Raw genomic sequence first — 26,698 nt, 5'->3', positions numbered from 1 at the left:
ATGAAGTGTGTGTACACATGTTTATCTAAAGCAAATTCTCAAAATAATACTTCTACATACTATTTACTCTATTACGTTCTTTTCTGTTTCATTTTTAAGAATATGCTGACTATAGTGCATTAAATTGATTATATGACTGCTGGTACATTATAACCTGTAAGTTGAAAAAACAATATGTGTGAGCCTTGATTGGCCATGATTTAAGAATTGATGTAGAAGTAAATTATACTAGCAAGCAAAATCTCTTTTTAAAAACTTTTTTAGTTGTTGATGGACTTTTATTTTATTCATTTATTTATATGTGGTACTGAGAATCGAACCCAGTGTCTCACACATGCTAGGTAAGTGCTCTACCACTGAGCTACAATTCCAGTCCTAGTGAGCAAATCTTTGATGAATGAAAGGTAATAAGCAATTGAGAATAGGTAGATGATCACAACAAAGAGGAGACAAAGGAAAGGCTTTCATAGGAGATTAGAAAAGTAATATTTTAAAGGGACCCAAGGGAACTAGGAGATGCTTTCTTTTCCTTATTCCTTCCAGTAGGCAAAGTATCTTCAGTCTGCTGAGGCTCTTAACCTGGGATCTAAGACCATGACCCCTACTTCTCCAAATCAGGCAGAATTATGCCTATGTACATTTTTATGGGAGCAGATAATAACCAGGATTGGCAAATGAGTCTGTGTACTAGGGGGAGCATTAAAACAGAAATGAATTGTTGCCATGACTAATAAGTATTTGGGATAGGGATGGAACACAGTGTAGAACATGTGCTTACATGTGCTTCAGTCCCTAGCACCTAATAAATTAGATAGATTGGTTGGTAGGTAGGAAGGTACATAGATAGATAGATAAAAGGAAGGAAGATATTTTGGAAAAGTATTTGATCATACCAAACCCTTGTAATGATTTATTGGCAGAATTTGTCTTCTGCCTTATCAAATTTTTCTCATGTTTATAATCCACATTTATTTTTATTTTAGCAAGGAACTAGCTTCAGCAGAGCAAAATAAAAATCATATAAATAATGAGCTGAGAAGAAAGGAGGAACAGTTGTCCAGTTATGAAGACAAGTTGTTTGATATTTGTGGTAGCCAGGATTTTGAAAGTGATTTAGATAAGCTTAAAGAGGAAATTGAAAAATCCTCAAAACAGAGAGGTAAGTTATCTATTTTATATTATCAAGGCATTTTGACACTTCTTTAATTTTAAATGAATTTTTATTCATATTTAACTATTAAGAATGGGAAATTTTAAAACCTTGTTATGGAGTCAAATGGCTTCAACTTCAGTAAGGCTCTATAGCTTACTGTCTGACTTTGGTCAACTTACCTTCCTGAGTTTCAGATTGATCATCTATAAAATAAAGACACCACTACCTACCATCTAGAGTATTAAAGAGAAATAAGTGATATTATAAATGTAAAACCCTGAGAATAGTGCCTGGCACTGTAGCTATCTCTCAATAAATGTTATTCTTTTTGTATATTTCAAAAATAACTTGTACGTGTGTAATGTGTTATAAAGAAAGAGGAACAATCATACATTTATAGAAGAAAATGGATATTTTTCTCACTGGAAATGTATTTATTTTCTTAAAATAGCCATGCTGGCTGGAGCCACAGCAGTTTACTCCCAATTCATTACTCAGCTAACAGATGAAAACCAGTCATGTTGCCCCGTCTGTCAGAGAGTTTTTCATACAGAGGCTGAATTACAAGAAGTTATCAGTGATTTGCAGTCTAAGCTGAGGCTTGCTCCAGATAAACTCAAGTCAACAGAATCAGAGCTGAAGAAAAAAGAAAGGCGGCGTGATGAAATGCTGGGGCTTGTGCCCATGAGGTGAGAATAGGGTTTATCCTTATTGTATGTGTAGCATCTGCCCTGTAAGGCCTGGCATATGGTAAGTGCTTGGTAAGGATGTGTTGAAAAATTAGAAATCAAAGTCAGGATTCTGAGCCAGTCATACCTTACCTTGTGTTTTTTATATGATAGAAGAACCAATGATTTTGTTTAAAGTTAAGCTTGTTTTTAAAACTAGTCAAGAGAATAGATGTAGTCTTTACATTTGTGTGTGGGGGGTGTGTGGGTATGGGTGGTATGTGTTAATTCCTGAGACATGATTTGAAGTTCTGAAAAATTCTCCCAAAAATCAAATTTTAAACAATGTTTTAAAAAAGGATGAATCATAGATTGTTTCTATTATTTTTTCCTATACTTGCATAAGTAATTAATTAATTTTTCTCTTTCCACATTTTATTTATTGGTATGTTGTAGTTGTACATATGATGGATTTTTTTTTGTTGTTACATACACACAATATAATTTGGCCAGTATCACTCCTCAGCACTTCCCCCTCCCTTTCCTCCTCCTACCTTCTCTGGTCCCTTTCCTCTGCTGATCTACTTTTGATTTTCATGAGATGCTCTTGCCACCTTTCTTTTTCTTTTTCCTCTCTAACTTCCACATTTGAGAGAAAACATATGACCCTTGACCTTCTGAGTTTGGCTTATTTTGCTTAACATAATGGACTCAAGTTCCATTCATTTTCCTGCAAATGGTGTAACGTCAGTTTTTTTTTTTTTTTTTTTTTTTGTGGCTCAGTGAAGCTCCATTATGTATATATACCACGTTTTATTTATTCATTCATCTGTTGAAGAGCACCTAGGCTGGTTCCATAGTTTGGCTGTTGTTAATTAAGCTGCTGTAAGCATGTGTCACTGTAGTATGATGAATTTAATTCTTTAGGATAAATACTAAGGAGTGGTATAGCTGGGTTATATGGTGATTCCATGCCTAGACTTCTGAGGAATCTTCATACTGCTAATTTACAATCCTACCAACAGTTGCACAAGAAATTTAGGTGATGGTTTTTTTTTTTTAATATTTATTTTTTAGTTGTAGTTGGACACAATACAATTTATATTTATTTCATCCATCCATCTTTATGTGGTGCTGAGGATCGAGCCCAGGATCCCTCATGCGAGGCGAGCGCTCTACCACTGAGCCACAACCCCAGCCCATGGATGATGGTTTTTGTTGTTGTTATTTGGTTTGGTTTGGTTTGGTTTGGTATTAAGGATTGACATCTGGGTGTTCTACCACTGCTCTACATCCTTGGCCCTTTTAATTTATTTTTCATTTTTTGAAACAGGGATTCACTAAGTTTCTAGGACTGGCCTTGAAATTTTGGTCCTCCTGCTTTAACCTCCTGAATCTTGGGATAATAGGGATGTACCACCATACCTGGCTAAATGATAATTGTCTTTTTATAAATCAAATCAGATAATATATAATGATTGCCCTGATATCTCCCAGATCATAGAGTATAAGCCTGATCACAGAGACTAGTAAGACATGACCCACAAGGAACTAATGGTCTAATTAAAAAGAGGCAAGCTCTCAATATTAGATAAAAAGCTGGGCTTAATAATGTGCTTAAAAATGAACAAGTTTAAAAGAGAGAAGTCAGTGGATACAGAATGAGAAAAATTATTTTGAGAATGAGATAGGAAGGAGAATATGAAGAGTAGAGAATTTGGTATGACTTAGTTAAAAGGAGAAAAGGGAAAAGGGAAATCATAACCATGTATGCACAGGAAGAGCAGTAGGACCTACGCTGCAACTGAAATGTTATTTGGTGTTTGGAAAATTATTTGTAGGAATTGATTCTCATAAGTTGGGAAGATAGGGCTACATTATACTCAGGCCTAGTTATAACATTGTTTCATAAGTTAGAATTATCTTCAGGGATTTAATAAACTATATATTTTAGGGAAGTTGAGTGGCTCGGGATAAAAAATATCTGGGAGCAGAAAAACCAGGAGACTATACTGTCTAGGAAAATCAAGGAGAATTTCAGGAAAAAAGAGGAGGAGAGGTCTAAGAAGATGTGTTTTGTGGCAGCCAGCTGTTAAAGGTGGTCCCCAATGGACTCTGCTTCCTGGTATTCATGTGTCCTATTCTCTCCTGATGTTGCAGGTTTAATCTGTGTAACCAGTAAAATGGGACAAAAGTAATAGCATATCCCTTCCAAGATTAGGTTACCTAAGGTATTATGGCTCCTGTTACCCCGCCCCTTTCTGGGAGAAGGTAGTGGCCATGTTGTGAACATTCCTGTGGAGAGGCCCATATGGCAAGAACCTATAGCCTTTGAACAAGTAAGTTTGGAAGCAGATTTTTGTAGCATTTAGTCCTTAGACGACTGCATCCTTGGCAGACAGCTTGACTGCACTTTATGAAAGACCCTGTGTCAGAAGCATATTTCCTTATCCCATAGCTGTGAGAAATAATAAGTGTTTTTGTTTTATGCTGCTAAGTTTGGGGTTATTTTATTATGCAATAATAGGTAACTAGTATAAGTATCAGTTCAGTGATGCCACAGAAAAAATTTGATAAGGAGACAGAGCAGTAGTTGAAGACCCTTCTCAGAGTAAGGTACCTGTCTTATTCATTGTTTTGTCTGCACAATTCCTCATATGTTATAACTTTGATAACTGATGAGTGAAGAACTGTAGGATCTGTTCCACTTATTTATTGCTGCATAACAAACATCCTCAAAACTTAGAGCCTCACAGCAATGATTTTTTTTAATGATTTTTGTGAAGTGCCCAGGCTCAGCTGAGTGGTTCTCACCTGGGGTCTTTCAAGTGGCTGCAGTCAGAGACTGGCCATACTCATCTCAAGGCTCAACAGGGCTGGACATTCAAGACAGTTCATTCCTGGCAACAGTGTTGCTGACCGCTGGCTGATGGCTCTGAGTTCAGCTGGAGCTGTCAAACAGGATGCCTTCATGTGGCCTCCACATTGTGTCGGAACTTTGGCAGCATAGTGGCTGGGCTACCAAAGGAAGTTTCCCAAGTGCAGGTATTCCAAGAGACAGGAAATAAAAGCTGCAAGTCTCAAGGTCTGGGCCCAAAACCAACACAATGACAACTGCTGCCATTTTCTATTGGTCAGGGTAACCAAAGAGCCTGTCAAGATTAAATCATAGGAGATACTCTTCCTCTCAATGGGAGGAGAGTCAAAGAATTTGTGACTGACTTTAATCTACCTAATAACCTTAGATCTATAGCAGCACCTTGTGCCATTCTGGTCACCACATATTAAGAGAAGAAGCTGAGGCTGGGGTTGTAGCTCAGTGGTAGAGCACTTGACTAGCATGTGTGAGGCACTGAGTTCACTTCTCACCACCTATATAAATAAATAAATAAATAAATGTTCGTTGACAGCTTAAAAAAAAAGAACCTGAAGTTAGACAAGTTCCAGAAGAAACACTAAAAAGAGACCAAGGTGTTATAGGGCTTCTAAGTGAAAACATGGTGAAACCATTTTTATTAAAAGTACTAAAACATGAAAACCAAAAGAGCAAGCTAATGATTGCTCCTAGATTGTTTTCCTCCAGTGGGATGCCATCCTGGAGAATAATGAGATTAGCATCTATGAGAGAGGGCTTTCTCTCTCCAAGGAAATAACATTATGAAAGATCTAGGCCTTAATTTTCCCCATATAAAGTAAGGGGGTTGACTTAGATGACCATTAAGTTTTTTTCCAGCTCTGGTTGTATAGGATACTACTATTATATGCCTCCTGGGTCAGCATCATTTTTGAGATTGATTTGTCATCGTCACTTAGAGACTTATTTATTGGTGAAATAGCATATAAAGTGAGGATGATTATTGATGTTGAAGTAATGAAATAACAAGAAAGGTTATATGTAGCCAGTACATACTTAATAGATACTCTTCTGGGGCACTGGTAATGTAGCAGTAGACAAAGTAGACAAATCCCTGCCCTCATGGAGTTTATATGCTAGTAGGGAAAAGACAGTAAACAAATAAGTAAATATACAGTGTACTAGTGATGATCAGTGCCATGGAGAAAAGAACAGTAGGATAAGGGAATACCAAGTGGCTAAAGGGTGATGGGAGGGAAGTTGCTGATGAAGGTAGCATTCGAGTGGATACTTCAGAGAACTGAGGGAGCCAGGTACACATTTGCCCAGAGCAAGAACATTTCAAGCAGCATAAAATCTCTGCAGCATGCTTGACCTGACGGCCAAAGAAAAAGTAGTGAAAGATGAGCTTAGAAGGAGTAGTAGGAGACCAAATTATGCTTCTCTTCTTTGGGGAAAATAATATTTTCATTTAAAGCCCTACACTTAATTTGAGACTGCCATTGTGAATGAAATCTTAGCTGAAAATACATCTGTTTATCATTTTCTCTAGTACTGACTCAGGTTCATTTATTATAGAACCTCATTTAAATAAAAACTCATCTAACATTTTCCATTGCTCCCAAAGTTTTTTCCCCCACTTCATTATCATACTTTTGTGTGCCCTTTTATGTACAGTGCCTTTGGAACTGTCAAAAATAGGTGAATTGGGGCTGGGGATGTGGCTCAGGCGGTAGCACGCTCGCCTGGCATGCGTGTGGCCCGGGTTCGAACCTCAGCACCACATACAAACAAAGGTGTTGTGTCCGCCGATAACTAAAAAATAAATATTAAAAAATAAATAAATAGGTGAATTGAGTTTCTCGCGAAAAAGAAAAAGAAAAAAAAACCCCTAAAATAAGTTTTAAATGTCTTACCATAAAAAATAATAGGCAAGGAGATAGATATGATAAATTGATCTAATCATTCTACCTTGTATCCTATATGAAAACATTGCATAGCTCATAACTATGTGTATTAATTATTTGTTGAAATATTATTAATAAAAATTGTGAACCAGGAGAAAAATGAATAGCGGAAATAAAAAATAAAAATATCATAAAAATGAAAATAACTCAAGAGAACCCTAACAGATCTCAGTAGCCCATTCTCCAGGGAAGTTTCTTTACTTTTTCTTAGAACAGTTATTTTAGCATCTTATATCTGTTATCAAAAAAGAACAGACCAAGCAGAGTGTGGGGGGACACAACTGTAATCCCAGTGACTCAGGAAGCTGAGACAGGAGGATCACAAGTTCAAGACTAGCCTGGGGAACTTGGCAAGACCCTGTCTCAAAATTTTAAAACTAAGAGGACTAAGGATATATTGTAGCTCAGCAGTAGAGCACCCTTGGGTTCTGTCACCAGTACCAGCAGGGAAGAATTGGGACACCAAAACCTGCACCTCATTGATAAAGGGCTTTGTGTGTATGTGTGTGTCTGTGTCAGTGTGTGTGTAAATATAAAAAATGTATGCCTATAGTTTTTCACAAAGACACCCCAGTTTTGTGAATGCTTGACCTTCATTAGGCTCTCTATTTGTGTCAGTTTTCAGGTACTGAGAACATAATGTAGGACCAATTGGTCTGATAACAATATTCTGTAAGTAATATAAGTGTGGAATTAATTGCTCATCACCTGCATACCTTCATACTTACTTACATATAAAATAAGAATACTTAATATTTCTGTGATATTTTAAAAAAAATCTGTTACCACATATCAATTCAGGTTCACATTTCTTGGTCATATCATAGTACACATTATTTTTTAACCATTGTATGATTTCAGTATGTAAGAGCCAGCCCTTGAGTTTCTGGGTTTTCTTTTCCTTTATTAAGATTCCTGTTAGCAATTACTTTATTATATCACTTTAACTTACTGTACTAACTTTAAATAAGAATTTGGAATTTTTCTGAAATAAACTTTATTTTTTAAAAAGATTTAATACAAGTTCTATTGCTTCAGAGGTGTTCACAAAAAATATGTTATGGAGCCAGTACCTGTCTTAGAGGCAGCAGTTCATTAGTGACAATAAAAAGGGTTGACAGTTTTTATATCTTTAATCTTTGTAGTATTTGGCTGAGTGGCTGGCTTCTTTCCTTCCTCTCTGTAATTTTTTTAAAAATTTAAATTTTGAAATAATTTTCTACTTAATGGAAAACTTATAAAAATGGTATGGAGAATTCACATAGACCCCTCGCCCAGCTTCTCCTGATATTAAAAATTTACATAAACATAACACAGTTTCAAAATTAGGACTTTAATTTTACTAAATAACAAGTCATATTTGAATTGTAACAATTTTTCTATTACTCTTCTTTTTCTGATTCAGGATACAACCCAGGATCCTACATTGTATTTAGTTGTTATTTCTTCTAAGGCTTCAGCAGTCTATAATAGTTCATCAATCTTTCTTTGTCTTTTATCACCTTGACACTTTTTATTTTTTTTTTTTTGGTACCAGGTATTGAACCCAGGGATGCTTGACCACTGAACCACATCCCAGCCCTTTTTATTTTTTATTTTGAGAGTCTCACTAAGCTGCTTAGGGCCATACTTAGTTGCTGAAGCTGGCTTTGAATTTGTGATCCTCCTGCCTATGCCTCCTGAGTCTCTGGGATTATAGGTGTGCGCCACTGCAACAAGCTGACCTGGATATTTTGATGAGTATGGTCAGTTAATTTGTAGGTTCTTTTTCAGTTTGGCAGGCAACCCTAGTAATAATTATTGCAAGTAAGATTGGTATTGGTAGCAATGGATACTAAAATCAGTGCACAGAAGTTTGAGAAGCAGGATAGTTACATATTCTCTTTATGTCTATTTCTAAGATTTTTTATTTACAAAGAGAAAAATAATAACTTTACAGTGGAGAAATCTGGCTGAGAACCACCTTAGCCAAGTGAATAAGATTAACATCACCAGTAATAAGACTTAGTGACATCGAGTAGCCATTGTTATAATGCTTAGAAAAGGAACAACAACATTTGTATGGTATTCTTGCCAAAAATGCATAGCCTCAGTCTAACTATGAGAAAACTTCAGATAGATTGTTTTTAATTGTTTGTTTTCTGTTAAGGCAAAGCATAATTGATTTGAAGGAGAAGGAAATACCAGAATTAAGAAACAAACTACAGAATGTCAATAGAGACATACAGCGCCTAAAGAGTGACATAGAAGAACAGGAAACACTTTTAGGTACAATAATACCTGAAGAAGAAAGTGCTAAAGTATGTCTGACAGATGTTACAATTATGGAGAGGTTCCAGGTAAGTTTATTGTAGTATAAGGCAGAATAAAACTTATTTCTTAGTGACACAAATGTGAAATGTAAGAGTGTTAAAAATAGTATCTAGTTTTCAGGTATATATATCATGTTTAGAATTCCAGGTAGCCTCAGGGAACATTTGATTGATTTATATTCTTTTTTAAAAAAATTTTATTTATTTATTTTTAGTCATACATGACAGTAGAATGCATTTTGATATATAATACATACATGGAATGTACATACATCAATCATATTGTCTATTCTATTCTGCTGCCCTTCCTATCCTCCCTACTCCTCCCCTCCTCTCCCATCCTTTCTTGATTTATATTCTTGAGTTTAAATTTTTTATTCATAGATTATAAAAATTAAGACATAATTCTGTTTCTCATTTTTAGTCAACTTCCTTTTTTTACCTCATTTGAGTTGCTAAAAATTAATTTCGCTTTTATACTATTAAACTCTGCTTAAAAGCTTTTGAAATATAATGCAATAAATTTCTTAGAGGAAATAACTATTTTGTTCTCAAGATGGAACTTAAAGATGTTGAAAGAAAAATTGCACAGCAAGCAGCTAAACTACAAGGAATAGACTTGGATCGAACTGTTCAACAAGTAAACCAGGAGAAACAAGAAAAACAACACAAATTAGACACAGGTAATATAGTCTATTTCCTCAACCATAAAGATTTCAACATTGCCAACATGTGCTTTTATGGTGAATTTTATACCTGTTACATGGACAAAGAACTTTCTTCTTTTAGTCCAAAGTATGTCCATTCTCGTTTTTTGAAAGCATCACTTGTTTGTTCCCTTGCTTTTGAACAACAGATTCAGGGATGGTAGGGGAGTGTTGAATGAACTGTACTCTTTCTCAATAACATCTACCCTGGGAGTTTTACCTGTGAGTAGTCAGGAGAGGACAGCAAGCAGTTTTGGGAACTGGAGGGGTTCTTTTTATACTTTTGATGCAGTCAGTGGAGCCCACAGAAATTCAGCCTTGGTGGATTCCACAGTACTATAAAAACTGAAAGGATGATGCCAATAGTATTTTGTGTGCCCTTTCACTAATCATCACGTCAATGTTTTTGTGTAGTTTCCAGCAAGATCGAATTGAATCGTAAACTTATTCAGGACCAGCAGGAACAAATTCAACACCTAAAAAGTACAACAAATGATCTTAAATCAGAGAAACTTCAGATATCCACTAACTTGCAGCGTCGTCAGCAACTAGAGGAGCAGACTGTAGAATTATCCACTGAAGTTCAGTCTTTATATAGAGAGATAAAGGTATAATAGTTCTTACATGTTTGTTTTTAAAATTAGTTCAAATATATGAAATCATATTTATTGACATAATGACCAGAACTGTAGTTGCTGTGAGGATCAAATGAAAATGTTACAATTTTGTGCTTCCTGAGTGACAGAATTTGTCTTAATAAGTAAAGATTTCTGGAAAGAGGAGTTTGGCCATGGTAAGAAGTACCAGCTGCTTGGTTAAGCAGTGAACTTCATGTTATTGGAAGTAGTCAGGTTGTGGCTAGATTAATCTATATAAAGGTTCCTTTCTGTGTGAGGTATTTGTGTTATCTGTGGATACCATGTCCATTGTAGACACGTACCATCAGAGCATTGTTTCCATTGATTCTAGATGTGGTCTCAGACTCCTTACCAATACAGTGTAACAGGCACTGAGTTACCACATGTACTGGAATGCATTTGCCATGCCTAATATAGATTATTCGTATCTAAAACTTAACCTACTAAATTATGAACAGTCTAGAAATGTTAACCTAGGTTTTTTTATTTTTATTTTTAAAATATTAATATTATTATTATTATTTTTTTTTTTGGTACTGGAATTTAATCCAGGGGCATTTAACCACTGATCTATATCCCCAGTCCTTTTTATTTTTTATTTTGAGATAGGGTCTCGGTAGATTGCTTAGGGCCTTGCTTAGTTGCTGAGACTGGCCTTGAACTTGCAATCCTCCTGCCTTAGCCTCCTGAGTTGCTAGGATTACAGGTATGCGCCACTGCACCCAGCAGTTTTCATAATTATACATGATCATTCAGTAAATACTGAATAAATTACTGAATCCATTTATCACTAATTACTATAAATGTTTTTTTAGTTCTTAAATAATTTTGAATACAGATTATCAGAGGCTTAGAATATAATGTAAAAATAGTATTACTTTGCATTTATTATTTTTTTATTCCTTATAAATCACTTTGATATTAAAACATTCAGTGTTTTAGCCACACTGTTGAAACAGATGATTAAAGCTTCTTTTTGTAGTAAAAGAAATGGATATTTTCAAATGTCCCATGAGTTGCCCAAGTTCACGCACCTAATAGGAGGCAGCATTGATTTTCAGTTATGTCTTCTTATACTGAAGACATTTGACCTCCCACTACACCATACCACTTTTCACTATGAGAAAATACACCTACAGTGAAGTAATCCTAAATAATTATATCTGTCTTTATAGGTTTAGTAGATATTTCAAGATCATAAGGTGGTTGAGAGTCATTTTTTGAATAGTGGTTATTATATAAATATGTTGTACAGATGTTCCAAGGATAAATAATGGGGACTTCTGATCAGTAAAATAGTTTATTACTTGAAAACTCCCTTCCTTTCACATACCAACATGAGTATACTTTTATTACCATATAATAACCACTTAGCAGGCTTAAGTGTAAAGACAAAAGTGGTTTTGCTGTCATAGTCCCATGTATAAGAGAATCGTGAACCAAATGAGCTTTTTTTTTTTCCTGTTCTCTAATCACACAGAGCTGACATCAGCCCCTATTAAACTCATGAAAATGCATGCCTGAAGCCACATAATAGTAGAATAGGGAGCACACAGCCTCGACCAAGAATCAAGTCAGTGACTGAGGCAGTGTTGCATAGTGGTTAAGAGAATAAACTCTGTAGCTAGATTGGGTTAGAATCTTGGCTATATCATTTACTGTTTTAACCCTGGACACATTTTTCTCTGTGCCTGAAGTAAAGGGATGAAAATAGTGGTAACTTTCTCATAGGGTTGTCAAAAAGAGCAAATGACTTGACTTTAAAGCCTGGCACATAAAAAGGGCATTTATTAAGATTTCTATTTTTTGTTTTTTTAGGATGCTAAAGAGCAGATAAATCCTTTGGAAACAACACTGGAAAAGTTCCAGCAGGAAAAAGAAGAATTAATCAACAAAAAACATACAAGCAACAAAATAGCACAGGATAAAGTAAGATTTCATTTATGTATTTATTTAGAAAATATCTTTATTAAACTTAGATTTACAGCACTATCATTTCATGTGAAATTAAATAGCTTGATAAGATTAATAGTATTTTCAGATTCATTATATATATGTATATTATTTTTAAGAGGAGGAGAGGTACTAGGGATTGAACCTAGGGCTTTGTACATGTTAGGCAGGTCTGTACTATTGAGTTAAATCCACAAATAACATTGATATTAAAGATACTTGTTAGAATAAGAATTAAAATTTAATTATGCCTCTTGATCTAAAATAGAAGTTAAAAATTGAGACTATTTAATCCATTCCCATTGGTAATAAAAGGACTTACTTAAGATCATAAAATTTTATAGTAGTGGAAGTTGGAACTGAAGATTCCAACTTCCAAGCCACTGTTTCACTGTGCTACTTATTAAGTGTCCTGGTCCTAATTAGTATAAATTTAATAAATACTTTTCCACAGCTGAATGATATCAAAGAGAAGATTAAAAATATTCATGGTTACATGAAAGACATTGAGAATTATATTCAAGATGGAAAAGATGACTATAAGAAGGTAATTTAAAACTTAAAATTATTTATTTAGTTATTTTTGTTTCATGCACTTAAAAGTTTTTCTTTTTTTGTAGCAAAAAGAAATTGAACTTAATAAAGTAATAGCTCAACTAAGTGAATGTGACAAAAACAAAGAAAAGATAAATAAAGAAATGGGAATCATGAGACAAGATATTGATACACAGAAGGTAGGTCTTTTTTGCTGATGGTATCACATAAACATTCTTTTCTCTAGTTTTATTATAATAGAAGATCCCATTGAGTATAAATGCAAATAGAAGGCAATTGTAATTACATGTTCTTTTTGTTGTTCTTTATTTTTCATTTTTATTTCCAATAAAAGGCCCATCTGGTAAATTTTTAAACATGAAGACAGAAGATTAAGTGTCCTTTTCCTTCTAATTCCCAGTTTCATTTCTAGATGTCTTTATTGTTGCAATTTCTTATTTGCTCTTTAAGTTTTTTATTCATATACCAGCAGATAGAAAGATAGATAAGTTTAGATTTATTTATATGTATGTTTAAATTAACTTTGACAGATGGGATCATACCATTTATTTATTCTGTACCTTTTATTCACAGAATTTGATCTTCCATGTGAACTTACAGATATATCACTTTCTTTTTAATGATTAAAAAATGTCCCATTTTGAGTATGTACTGTAACTTGATTACTTTTTTCCTTATTTTAAACTCTATAGCAGTGAATATTCTTCTACGTGCATCTGTATGTTGTTATTATTCTAACATATCTTTGGGTAGGATAAATTCAGAAAAGAGGGATTAAAGTCTAATATATTCCTTTTGGGGGCAGGGTACTGAGGATTGAACCCAGGAGTACTTTACCACTGAACTATATTCTGAGTCCTTTTTTATTTTGAGACAGGGTCTCATTAAGTTGCTGAGGGTCTAAGTTGGGGAGGCTGACCTCAAACTTGCAGTCCTCCTGCCTAGCCTTCTGAGTCACTGGGATTATAGGTGTGCACCACGATACCTGGCTTTAGTGTATTCTTTAAAGTTATTTGTAAGGGGGATTAGGACCTGCCTTTTTTGGGGTATAATATAGAAGTCAGTATAGCTAAGAACCTTAGTTGGACAATCCCTGCTTTGTTATGGAGTTAGTATGTTGAGCTCCATGTAGCTGTGAGGTGAAAATCCCGTAGTCAGAATCATTCATAACAGTCAAATCCAATGATATTATATATAGCTTAAGGTCAGTGTCCAGTTTTATATTACTCTGCTCTGTTCATTCTGTGTTTCTATGTGGTGTCTTTTTTTCCCTTTTATTTCACAGGAAATTCACTAATAATTTCCTTGTTTCATTTCTTGAGTCAAAAAACTTAAGATCATTAATGTATTCTTTCTGAAGGATTCATTGTTACACGTGGTAATGTAAGACTTCTGTCATGCATTAACTGCAGATCATGCAATACAATCACATGATTGATACCATAATTTGAATTGGCTTTTTAAATTTTATGCTCTGAGGGTGCTATTTCACTATATTGACAATATTTTGACTTAGTTACTATATTGAATTGCTTATACAGGTAAGGGAAGATGTTGTGTACCATCTTGAACTATTGCAGTCCTAAGAAAAATATTGAATTTATGGTTTAACCTGGGGTAATTTTTACCCTTAAGAGTCCTTAGAAAACTCTGACCTTAACATTCTGATCTATGCATGGCCTAACATTTTTTACTTTTGTTCTCCTTAAGCACAGCTGAAATAAGCCACCATTTAAAAAAAAAAATACTAAGGGAGAATGATAAAAAATAATTTAAAAAAATGAAAGATATATTACCAAGGGTTGCACATTCCTATCCAGTTTTGATTGATATGAACAGAATTAACATAGAGGGATTTTGCCTGTGTGTGAGATTTATTGGATTTACTTGGGCTAACTCAAGGGCTGGCACATATCTCTGGCAATTTAAATATCTGTTTTTCTCAAAACCCTCTATGCCTTTTGGTTTCTGCCCCCATAGACTTCCATCATTCACTCCTTCATATAAGGAGAATGAAAAATAAAAGATAAGTTTTGTGAGGACCAAAAAAAAGTTACCTGTGAGGGAAAATATTTATAATATTAAGTCATTTCACAATTGATTTCCTTTTTCACTTATTTCTCTATTAAGAAAATCAATTTCTACAACGTAATTAATACCACATAGAGATACTATCTTCAACTTGTCTTAGGCAGCCATGGTTGTTAATGTCATGGAAAACTGCATAATTTTTCTGTTCCCATATTTTAAACAAAATTTTCCATTTGACTGTTATAATCACTTGGTTATAAATGATTAAAAATCTTTGAAGATTATCCAGATCAGCTTTCTTCTGAATCTCTGACTATAACAGGAATTTCAAATACCAGTCAAAGGTAAATTGGTGACCTCATAAATGCCAAATACATTATATATTTATGAATTGTGTATTATAAAGAACTTAATTATCACCAGTTTATATATGGGTTGACTATATAAAACTATATAAAATCACAATCTATACAGCTCCCTGCCTCTCTGTATGTATATACTTATATACAGACTTATTCAAAAACTTAATATTTATCAATCTGTGATCTTTTTCAAATTGGTGGTCTGAGCTTAGTGAATCTGATGGCATCAGTTTTCTTTGTAACCTGCCTTATTAACAGAAATTATTTACAAATACATATTCAAATACATATTCAGTTAAGGTAAAAACAAAGTGATATAAGGACAAGAAGGTAATGAAACCAGGAGAGAAGTGTATAAGTGTGTATAAAGTGTCTGTGTGTATTTATATATATAAATGAAGTCTGGCCAGACATGGTGGCACACACCTGTATCTCAGCAGCTTAGGAGGTTGAGACAGGAGGATTGTGAGTTCAAAGCCAGCCTCAACAACTTAGCAAGGCCCTAAACAACTCATCGAGACTCTATCTCTAAATAAAACACACTTGGGGAAGGGGGGTGGGTTGGGATGTGGCTCAGTGGTTAAGTGCCCCTGGGTTCAATTTCTGGTACCAAAAAAAGAAAAAGAAAAAGTCTAATATGCTTGCTAAAGATTCTAGTAGTCCAGTTAAGAGAGAAAGTCACAATTAGTTAAGATTTCACCTTTTATCAAAGCTAAGAGGAACAAGTTCCCCCCACTAAGATCAGAGAAAAATGTCTCTGTTCCTCTGAAAAGAGGACTCTGTGTAGACTAATAAGAACTGTGTCTTTTAACAAACTTAATTGGGCTTTTATTTTAAACATGTGTCAGCATCAGCTCTTGAGGAAGAGGTTCTAGAGAAAGTGATGTGATTGAAACTTAAAATACATGTTACAGTGTTTTGAAAGCAATGATTCTTAGCTAGGGCCACCCATCAAAATCATCTGGGTTCTTCCACTCTTAGGCATTGAATCAAGAAATTGAAAACATATGTTCCCATGAAACTGGTACAAGAAATGTTCTTAGCAGCATTATTCATAGCCGTCAAAATGTGGAAGCGACCCAAATGACTATCAGCTAATGAATGGATAAACATAATGTAGTATATGACTGTAGAGGGATATTTTTCAGTCATAAAAAGGAATGATGTATTAGTATCTTCCATGACATGAACCTTTAAAACATTATGCTAAGCAAAAGAAGCTAGTCTTAAAAGACTACATATTGTATAAATGTATTTATATATGAAATGCCCCAAATATGGCAACATTCCCTGTGGTGGTCAGCCAGCTACCTATTGGCAGTTTGATTATATTGGACCACTTCCAGCATGGAAGGGACAGTGCTTTGTTCTTACTAAAGTAGACATTCTGAATGTGGATTTGCTTTCCCTGCAAGTAATGCTTCTATCAAGGTTACCATCTACGGGCTTAGAGAATTCTTTATCCACCATCATGGTATTCTGCACAGTACTGCTTCTGACTAAGAAACTCATCTTACAACTAAAGAATTATAGCAGTGGGCTCCTGCTTATGGAATTCAGTGGTTTTTAACATGATCCTTATCATCCTGAAGCAGCTGACTTGATAGAACTTTGAAATAATCTTTGGAAGATGCATTTATAGTGCCAGCTAGGTGACTTTGCAAGATTGGGGCATGGTTCTCCAGAAGGCTGTCTGTGCTCTTAAAAAGGGAACAATTTATAGTACCATTTTTTTTTTTTCTGTAGCCAGGATTCATAGGTCCAGGAATCAAGGGGTAGAAATGGAAGTAGCTGACCCTTATCCCTGGTGACCACTAGCAAAATTTTTGCTTCCTATTCTCCTGACTTAACGTTCTGCCGGTTTAGAAGTCTTAGCTCCAGAGAAAGGTATACTGCCACCAGGAGACAGAACAGTCATTTCACTGCACAGGAAATTAAGATGGCCACCCTGTCACTTTGGGCTCTTTATTTCTCTGAGTCAACATATACAGAAGAAAGTTACAGTACTGGCTGTGGTGATTGATCCTAACTAACAAGGGGAAATTGGACTACTGTTCCATAGTGAGGGTAAAGAACAGGATGTCTGGAACACAGGAAATCCTTTTAGGGTATCTCTTAATTTTACCATGCCCTGTGATTAAGGTCAAATGGAAAATTGCCACAACCTGTTTCACTCAGGACTATGAATGACTCAGACTTTCAGGAATGTGAAGATTTTGGTCACCATACTAGGTAGAGAACCATGGTCAACTCTGAGCAAAAAGAATAAATAATGGTAAAATGAATAAGAGAAGGAAGTTTTGAATGCCAGCTATTACCATGTGACCAGTTACAGAACCAAGAACTCTAATTGTCATAAACATTTTCTTCCTATTTTGTTAATAATATGTTTGTATGTGTGTATATATATATATATATATACAGTCAAGCATCACTGAATGATGGGGATAAATTCTGAGAAATGGGTCATTAGGCAATTTTATTTTTGTACATATATCATAGAACATATTTGCATGAACTGAGATAGCTACATCATTACAAGGCAATACAATCTTTATGAGACCACCATCATATCATATGTGGTCTATGATTGATCAAAAGGCTGTTATTTAATGTGAAAATATACTATTAATTTTACAACATAGGGCTGGGGACGTGGCTTAAGTGGTAGCGCACTCGCCTGGCATGCGCAAACACTGGGTTCCATCCTCAACACCACATAAAAATATAATAAAGATATTGTGTCCACCTAAAATTAAAAAATAATAAAAAATATTTACATCATATTATTCAAGTTATGGGATATCAGGACAGGAATAATATTACCCAAAGACTTTACCTCCTTGTAAAGTCTCTGGGGAAGAGATTTAGTGAATTTTCAACTGAATATAGGATATATTGTTAGGCAGAACTATAATCTTGTTGTCTTTATTTGGAGATATGAAAGTATAGTTTAAGGAGATATGTTTGGATGCCAAGTTGAGAAGAGGTGGGGTTCTGATGGTTAATTTTAGGTGTCAGTATGACTGAATTAAGGTATACCTAGAGAACTGGCAAAATGTTACCCCTGAGTATGTTTGAAGGTGTTTCCAGAGTTGATTGGTCTGTGAGTCAGTGGACTGAGTATGGAAGATCTGCTCTTAGTGTGGATGGACACAATCCAATTAGCCAGAGACCTGAGGAGAACAACAGCAACAAAAAAATCCTCTTTCTTTCTCTGGAGCTAGGATACTCTTCTTCTTCTGCCATTGAATATGAACTCTGGGCTCTCTGGCCTTAGGACTCTGGTTGTAGACCAATGGCCCCCTGGGTTTTCAGACCTTTGGCCTCCCACTGAGAATTATACCATTGGCTATTCCACTGAGCTCCCTGGTTCTGAGGCTTTACTCTTCAACTATGCCATACTTCCGGCATCCCAGGGTCTCCAGCTTGCTATCATGAGATTCCTCACCCTTCATGACTACACAAGCCAATTGCCCTAATAAATCTCTTCTCATGTATCTATACCTATATATCCTATTAGTTCTGTCTTTGGAAAGACCTAATACAGCAAACTGCCTGCATAATGTATCATCTGAGCTAACTGATTAGGATTGCTATTTTTTAAATGTTATTTTATTTTTTATACCTTTATTTTATTTATTTTTATGTGGTACTGAGGATCAAATCCTGTACCTCACGCATGTGAGGCAAGTGTTCTACCACTGAACTATAACCGCAGTAGAGTTGCTGTTTAAGAACTGGGAAAACTAATAATATTTGTTTACATGCTTATTTAAGCCCTACTAAATTTAATCCTAAGAATAAAATAATTTGAAAACTAGTAACTGCCTCCCTTATTTTTCAAATGAAGGGCAATATCAAAGGGCATGAAGGTGATCTGACTTGACCAAGGGTACACAAGTAGCAACAGATTTAGAACTTGACTGTACATTGTCAAATTTCTAGTGTAGTGAAAAACTGTACTGGTATGCTATCACTGTATCTGGTTTTCTTTCCTCCCTTTCTCTGATATTTTATAAGATATAATTAGAATTTTCACAGCTTAGAGTTAAAAGGATAAATTTGACCCACAAGGCTTTTACTCTCAATTATTGAGCCAAGCACTGTACTGATTACAGACACTAACTTAAGTAACCTTCACAATAGCTCATACATGTTACAAGCAAACTGAGGTTCAGAAAAGTTAAACTAATCTGTCCAAAATTATTGTGTTTAAAAGTTATAGTACCAAAATTGGAGCCTAAGTATACCTGACTTCAAAGCCTATGCTTTTTGGGGAGTGGGAGCGGTGGACTCTGGGGATTGAACTTAGGATCACTCAACAACTACCCATATCCCCAGCCCTATTTTGTATTTTATTTAGAGACAGTCTCACTAAGTTGCTTAGCGCCTCGCCCTTGCTGAGACTGGCTTTGTGCTGGGGATCCTCCTGTCTCAGCCTCCTGAGCTGGGATTACAGGCCTGTACCACCATGCCCAGCAAAGCCTCTGCTTTTTAACTACTGCACTATATACTGTCTTTCAAAGCTAACTAGTAATAGAAGCTGACCTAAAAGAAAGAAATGCCTGCTTTCCTGGTGATCATGCAGGAAAATAGACCACAAATATCATTTTTTGCCAAAAATCAGTCTTACTTAACATGTGATAGCACTTTAACCCCAAGTCCTCTCATGTAGTTATGAAAGCAGATTCAGGTATTACATAGTATCAGATGAAAACAGGCATTGGGACATTTTCTTTTTCCTAATGAGGAAATATAGTATAGTTTCCCATGGAAGAGCTTTGAGGAGGTGTAGCAGCTAACTACAGTGCTATAGCAGCTACCTATAACTACATATGGTGGTTGTCTCAGCCTCAGAGAACTTTTAAAACCATGTCATTCTAGCTACCTTTGCTTATAATATTGCCATTAGCAAAATTGTGTCTATTTATAATATTTTCAGGAAAATTGAAAGTAGCCTTAAATTTTTGAAAGTTTTTTAAAAAAACATAAAAATGGTGATTTCTAGATAGTCAAGGCTGGACGTGGACATTGAGCATGTGAGAGAAATTCTTAACTTCCCTTCTTGCTCCTACCTGCCTTTCTCCCTGACCTTCATTGTTGGCAGTAAGGTATTACCAAAAATCTGACCTTCCCTCCTTGGCTTCCTGCATCACTGAGTTTTACTCAGCTGCAAGGGCTATTATTAGATATCCCACTTTAATATTTGAGAAGTCCTGACTGCAAACTCAGGTTAAATTTTACACATGTGGATTATGGGGGCCAGACCACCATTGTTTCTGCAAGATTTTTTTAATTCCAAAGAGTCAAGTTATAAATTGCTTCCTAGTGTTTATCTCTTGACAATATAATTCATTATATACACACCAGGAAAGCTACTGAGAAAAATTTTTTTTGCTGCCATTACTAAGGGATTATCCTTTTTAAGGAGTAGTAGCAGGTAGTTTTTACAAATTCAATTCAATAGCCAGGAATATATCAAGAAGTTTGTAGACAAACACTACTTTTATGGCACCTCTTACTGCTTGTATGACCATTATAAATTGAGAGTCTCATTTAAAACACAGGAGACCAGAAGTCTTTCAGATCTCAGTCTTTTGATTTGCGATGTTTGCATAGACTTTATTTGTTGAGCAGCCCTAATCCAAAAAATCTGAAATGCTCCAAATTCATGGTAGATGCTTACACTGTTTTTGTAAATTTGAAAGCAGAGGTTGTATCTGACATATACTTATAGAATCTAATAGTCTTGGCACATGGTAAGTATAGGGAGATTTCAGCAGTAGTAGTGATCTCTTGTGATTTTTTAAAATTAGACTTATTTTTAACTGATACCATAAAGACACTAAAATTGTACATATTGATGAGTCTTACTATCTTTTAGATCAACAGGTTCCATCATAGAGTTTCTGGACATAATGTGATTCACTGGAATGTAGATATTAACTGTATAATTTTTTGTTTCATCATATTAAATTCCTGTTTTGCATATGTTTTGATGAACATATTCAATAGCATTTTTAACCAAATACTTCATAAGTAAACAAGTACACAAAGATATATGCTCATATCATTTGTTATGGGACCACCCAGTCAAATAGGAAAATAACTTTTTACATCATGGTCAGGAAAGGGCACTAAAAGCTACATTACAGATGTCCCTCCTGTGACTATTAGCCATCTAGATTAGTATAGGCCTAGAGATAACTTCACACTGGTTAGTTCTCCCTTTGTCCAATTTAACGTGATTCTAAGTAAGGCCGAATTAGCACTACCTGTTGGCATGTTTCTGTTATGTATCTCCTGTTCATAACTTGATTATTTTCATTAACTGACTTAATATTTATATTTAGATACAAGAAAGATGGCTACAGGACAACCTCACTTTAAGAAAAAGAAATGAGGAACTAAAAGAAGTTGAAGAAGAAAGAAAACAACATTTGAAGGAAATGGGTCAAATGCAGGTTTTACAAATGAAAAAGTGGGTTTTTAAAAATAGTTCTTAGTTTAAATAGAGGTGTTTATTATTGTAATGTAAGGAAATTAAATAACTATTTTGTGGAAGAATTTAAGCCTCAGCCTAATATTCTTGGAGACTTAAAGGAAGGTGGACACGGTTTTTATATCTCATAGCCTTAAAAATTGAATTACTGAAAAGTAATATAAAATTGATAATCATACTGCGGGAAGGGACAGTAATTAGTATTATCCCAGGTCCCCAGACTTCTGCTGACCTACTGCACAGACTAGTGGTACTGAGCACACAGAATATACAACTATGGGCCCTACCTGGCTTATAACTTGTACAGTTCATGATATTGCCAGTGGAGTTATTTCCAGAGCAATTTGCCAATGGAGACTTATGTCCTGGTTATAATTTTGTGCCCACTAGAACATTTTGAGTGTATGTGAGAAAGAGAGAGAGAGAGAGAGAGATATTAGCCAGACTCTTCCTTCATTTGGTATTATTGGTATTTATTGTGGGTGCTTCCTTCCTGGTACAACAGAAAAGATTTTGTTCCTTCCTTCCCTGCATTAAAGTTAACTTAAGAATTCTCAAAGAAGCTGTTTGATTCTAAAATACTAGGCAGGTGTAAAAGATTGTACTTGCCATTTTTAACCTCCTCAACAGCTTTAATCGAGGTCTCATTTATTTATTCAGTTCTTCCTTGTTCATTTTCAGAAATCTGAATCAAAGAATGCTTAGGATTTTCTAAAGGATATAGTAAAAGTGAAGTTTTAATTTAATTTATACAGTCTAACAAGTGGTTAAGTACTTGGTTTATCTATTCAAAATTTCTTTGAGATAGCAAAGACCATAACTGGAAGAGCTTATTATCTTTGGCTTCTTCATTTTTTATGGATTTGGACACCAAGACTCAGAAAAGTCACAGAAAAAATTATGATGAAAACCAAGAATATGATCCCAACATCCCTTTAGCTCTCAAACCTCAGCTCTAACACAGTGATATTAGTGCTTTCTTTGGCAAGTTGGAAAAGGAAAGCTTTTAGAAAGAACTTTAAATGAAATAATTTATTCTTTACTACTAAAGACCCAAACCAGATATTTTTAAAATTTCTGTGATTAGTACTTAATAATGCCTTTTACATTCACTCAGATTTCAAATTCATCTGTTCAAATTCATCTATTCTTTTTCAAACCTTTCTTCAACTAGGATACAACAGAAATGTCAACAGAACGTACAATCAGGCCAGCTTTCAGATGTCTATAAACTTGAGAGCAATGTCTAGCTCCTAAGAGGATGTTTAATAAATAAACAATTGTTAAATAAATAAAAAAATTTTAAAGTATACATTGAAGCCTGTATAACCTGCTAGATTATCATAAGATTTTGATTATTTTACTTCTTTTTGGTCAGTGTTGCAGTTTTTATACTTGGGTGCAAGAATAAATTTTTTTTAATAGAGAAGTCTAGCTTTTTCATAAAAATTACTGTAGAAAATTGTTTATTTCAGATAAAACTAGACTGTCTTGGACATATTGTGAACAAAAAAAATTTTCCCTTTTACAGTGAACATCAGAAGTTGGAAGAGAACATAGACAATATAAAAAGAAATCACAGTTTGGCACTGGGGCGACAGAAAGGTTATGAGGAAGAAATTATTCATTTTAAGAAAGAACTTCGAGAACCTCAGTTTCGAGATGCTGAGGAAAAGTATAGAGAAATGATGATTGTTATGAGAACAACAGAGCTGGTAAACAAAGATCTGGACATTTATTATAAGACTCTTGACCAGTAAGTATTAGGCTAGAGATTTTGTTTCCATTGCCATGAATATTAGCTAGCATATTTTAGTCATCTTTCTTCTTTTTAAAACTTATATATGTCATAGAATAGAAGAATATATGTATGTATATATACACATATTTACCTAAATATCATTATCACCAACTGGCCTCCACTTAGATGCACTTCTCTTATCATAACCTTCAATCATCTCCACTTCCTATAACCAGTGACAAAGATTTTTGCTTTCTCTGCTTTTTAAAAGCTAGGTTTATCATAGGTGTATTAATTTTTAAGCTTTGTAAAAATGGCATTATATTCTCAGTACTCACTGGGGATTTGTTTTATTATTTTGTTCTGCTTTTATTTATCCATGTTGCTTATAGCTGTAGCTCATTCATTTGCACTGATGTTCAGAATTTTACTATGAAAATATACCACTGTGTATCCATTCTCCTATAGGGTTTTTCCAGTTCTTTACTAATACAAACTTTGCTGCTTAGAGCATTCTTGTCATATCTTTTGGAACAGAGGCATAGTAAAGTTATAAATGTGGCAGTGGGTTGTAGGGTTTGCTCACTTTTACAGTCTCAAATTGTTTCCCAAAATGGTTTTGCTAATTTACACCACTAGCAGTATATAATGCTTTTCATTAATGCATTCTCTTTCATTAGTTTTGTAAATTTCTTAATATTTGCCAATCTGGTGGCTAATAAATCACCGTGGTCTTCATTTGCAATCCCCTTATTTATTAATATGTAGTAATTGTACATATTAGTGGGGTTAGTATGATATTTCTGTATATGCATAGAGTATGCACTAATCAAATCATACATGTTCATGGGGTTAGTGTGATATTTCCATCTATGCGTATATAGCGTGTAGTGATCAAATCCATCCCCCCTTTTCCAACCACTCCCCCCAACACATATCTTTCCCAATCTCAAGTAATCACTATTCTTTTAAGGTCAGCGTTTTTATGCTTCCACGTATGAAAGACATATGGTACTTGTCTTTTTGTATCTGGCTTTTTTCACTTAACATAAAGTCCTCCAGTTCAATTCATTTTGCTGCAATGACAGGATTCCATTCTTGTGGCTAGTTATATTCCCTTGTGTATACATCCACATATTTTTTTAATCCATTCATCTGTTGATGGGCACATAAGACTAATTCTTAGCTCTTGTAAATAGTGTCACAATAAACTTGGGCATGCAGGTATTTAGTGAATATGCTGGTTTCATTTCCTCTGGATATATACCTAGAAGTGGAATAACTGGGTCATTTGATAAATCTATTTTTAATTTTTTGAAGAATCTTTGTACTGTTCTTCATAATGGCTATACTAATTTTCTTTCCCTCCAAGAGTATACAAACTCCTTTTTCTCCTTATCCTTGTCAGCATTTTTTTTTCATAATAGCCATTCTATGGTATTATAATAGCTACTCAGTGGTATCTTATTATAGTTCTGATTTGTATTTATCTTATAGCTAATGCAATTAAGCATTTTTTCATATATTTTTTGGTTATTTGTGTTTCTTTTGAGAAGTGTCTCTTCAGATCATTTGCCCATTTTTAAAATGGATTGCCGGTTTTTTGTTTTTTGAGTTCTTTATGTATTCTGGATATTGATCCTCTGTCAGTCAGATATTTTCTCCATTCTGAGGGTTGTCTCTTCACTCCATTGATTATGATTATAAAAAACAAAGATTTTTACTTTTATTTTTATTTGTGTGTGGCGGGGTACTATGGATGGAACCCTGTAATACTCTACCACTGAGCTACATGTTCAGCCTTTTTTATTTATTTATTTTAATTTTGCTAAATTGCTGAGGCAGGCCTCAAACTTGCAATCCTCCTGCTATAGTTTCCCTAGTCTCTAGGATTGTAGGCATGTACTACTGTGCCTGACAGAGAAGCCTTTTAGTTTGATGTGATAATCTTAATCAGTTTTTGCTTTTGTTTCCTGTGCTTTTGGGGTCCTTTCCTGAAAACCATTACCTGAACTGATGTTCGTTTTGAAGTTTTCCCCCCATGTTTTCTTCTAATAGTTTCAGAATTTCAAGTCTAACATTTTATTCTTTGAACTATTTTGAGTTGATCCTTGAACATGGTGAGAGAAAAGGTCAAGTTTCTGTCTTTGCAGGTAGATATCCAGTTTTCCTACTGCCCTTTATTGAAGAGGCTTTCCTTTCTCCAGGGTGTGTTTCTGGCACTTTTGTTGAGAATAAGGAGGCATTAGATATGGGGGGATGGGTATTTCTGTATGTCTGCTGTTCTTTGGACCATTTATATGCCAGTGTGATGTTATTTTGATTATCATATGTGTAGTATTTTTGAAATCAGGCATTACGATGTTTCCAGCTTAGGTCTTTCTGCCCGTGATCACTTCAGCTATTCACAATTTTTGTGCTTCCATGTTAATTTTGAAATTGTTTTTTCTAATCCTGTTAGGATGTCTGGGATATTTTGATTGGGATTGTTTTGCATCTGTATATCAATTTGGGTAGTGTGGTCGTTTTAACAATATCAAGTCTTCTGATCCATGAATGTAAGAGGTCTCCTGTGTGTGTGTGTGTGTGTGTGTGTGTGTGTGTGTGTGTGTGTCTGCCTGCCTGCCTGCCTGCCTGCCTGCCTGCCTGTCTTCAGTTTACTTTATTGGTGTTTTGTATTTTTTTTTTTTTTGATTGTAGAGGTTTTTAGTTCCTTGGATGCGTTTTATTTCTAGGGAGTTTTGTTGTTGTTTGTTATTTCATAGTTATTGTGAATGAGAGTATTTTCATGATTCCTTTCTCAGCAAATTCATTATTGGTATATAGAAAAGTTACTGATGTGTGTGTGGGGGGTGGTGTGTGTTTATCCTCCTACTTTACTGAATTTGTACATCAGTTTTTATAGTCTTTTGGTTGAGCTTTTAGTTTTTCTGCATATATAATTGTCTGCAAATGGATAATTTGACTTCCTCCCTTCCTAATTATATCCCTTTTCTTTCTTTCTCTTGCCTAATTTTCTGGCTAAAACTTCTAGTAAGCAGTGATAGTGGACAGCCTGTGCTCTTGTTCCTGATCTCAGGGGTACTGCTTTCAGCTTTGCTTCATTCAGTATGATGTTAGCTGTGGGTTTGTCATATACAGCCTGTATTATGTTAAGGTACAATCCTGTATCTATTTTATGTAGAGCTTTTATCATGAAGTCATGCTGAATTTTATCAAATACTTTTTCTGCATCTATTGAGATGACCATAT

At 34.8% G+C, this 26,698-nt stretch overlaps 1 protein-coding gene across 1 annotated transcript in view; it reads left to right on the top strand.

The window, feature by feature from the left end:
- The window catches only part of Rad50 (RAD50 double strand break repair protein), a 94,732-nt gene that overhangs the window by 28,036 nt on the left and 39,998 nt on the right, over positions 1-26,698 (top strand). Inside the window, exons 12-21 of the mRNA XM_026400168.2 lie at positions 984-1,159; positions 1,605-1,842; positions 8,792-8,981; positions 9,511-9,637; positions 10,076-10,269; positions 12,118-12,228; positions 12,707-12,799; positions 12,873-12,986; positions 21,557-21,684; positions 23,237-23,461. Coding sequence (XP_026255953.1) covers positions 984-1,159; positions 1,605-1,842; positions 8,792-8,981; positions 9,511-9,637; positions 10,076-10,269; positions 12,118-12,228; positions 12,707-12,799; positions 12,873-12,986; positions 21,557-21,684; positions 23,237-23,461 — 1,596 coding nt within the window. The remainder of the gene's footprint in view (positions 1-983; positions 1,160-1,604; positions 1,843-8,791; positions 8,982-9,510; positions 9,638-10,075; positions 10,270-12,117; positions 12,229-12,706; positions 12,800-12,872; positions 12,987-21,556; positions 21,685-23,236; positions 23,462-26,698) is intronic.

This window comes from Urocitellus parryii, chromosome 1 (genome assembly GCF_045843805.1).
Source record: "Urocitellus parryii isolate mUroPar1 chromosome 1, mUroPar1.hap1, whole genome shotgun sequence".
Lineage (NCBI taxonomy): Eukaryota > Metazoa > Chordata > Mammalia > Rodentia > Sciuridae > Urocitellus > Urocitellus parryii.
This window is presented reverse-complemented; position numbering and strand designations above follow the sequence as displayed.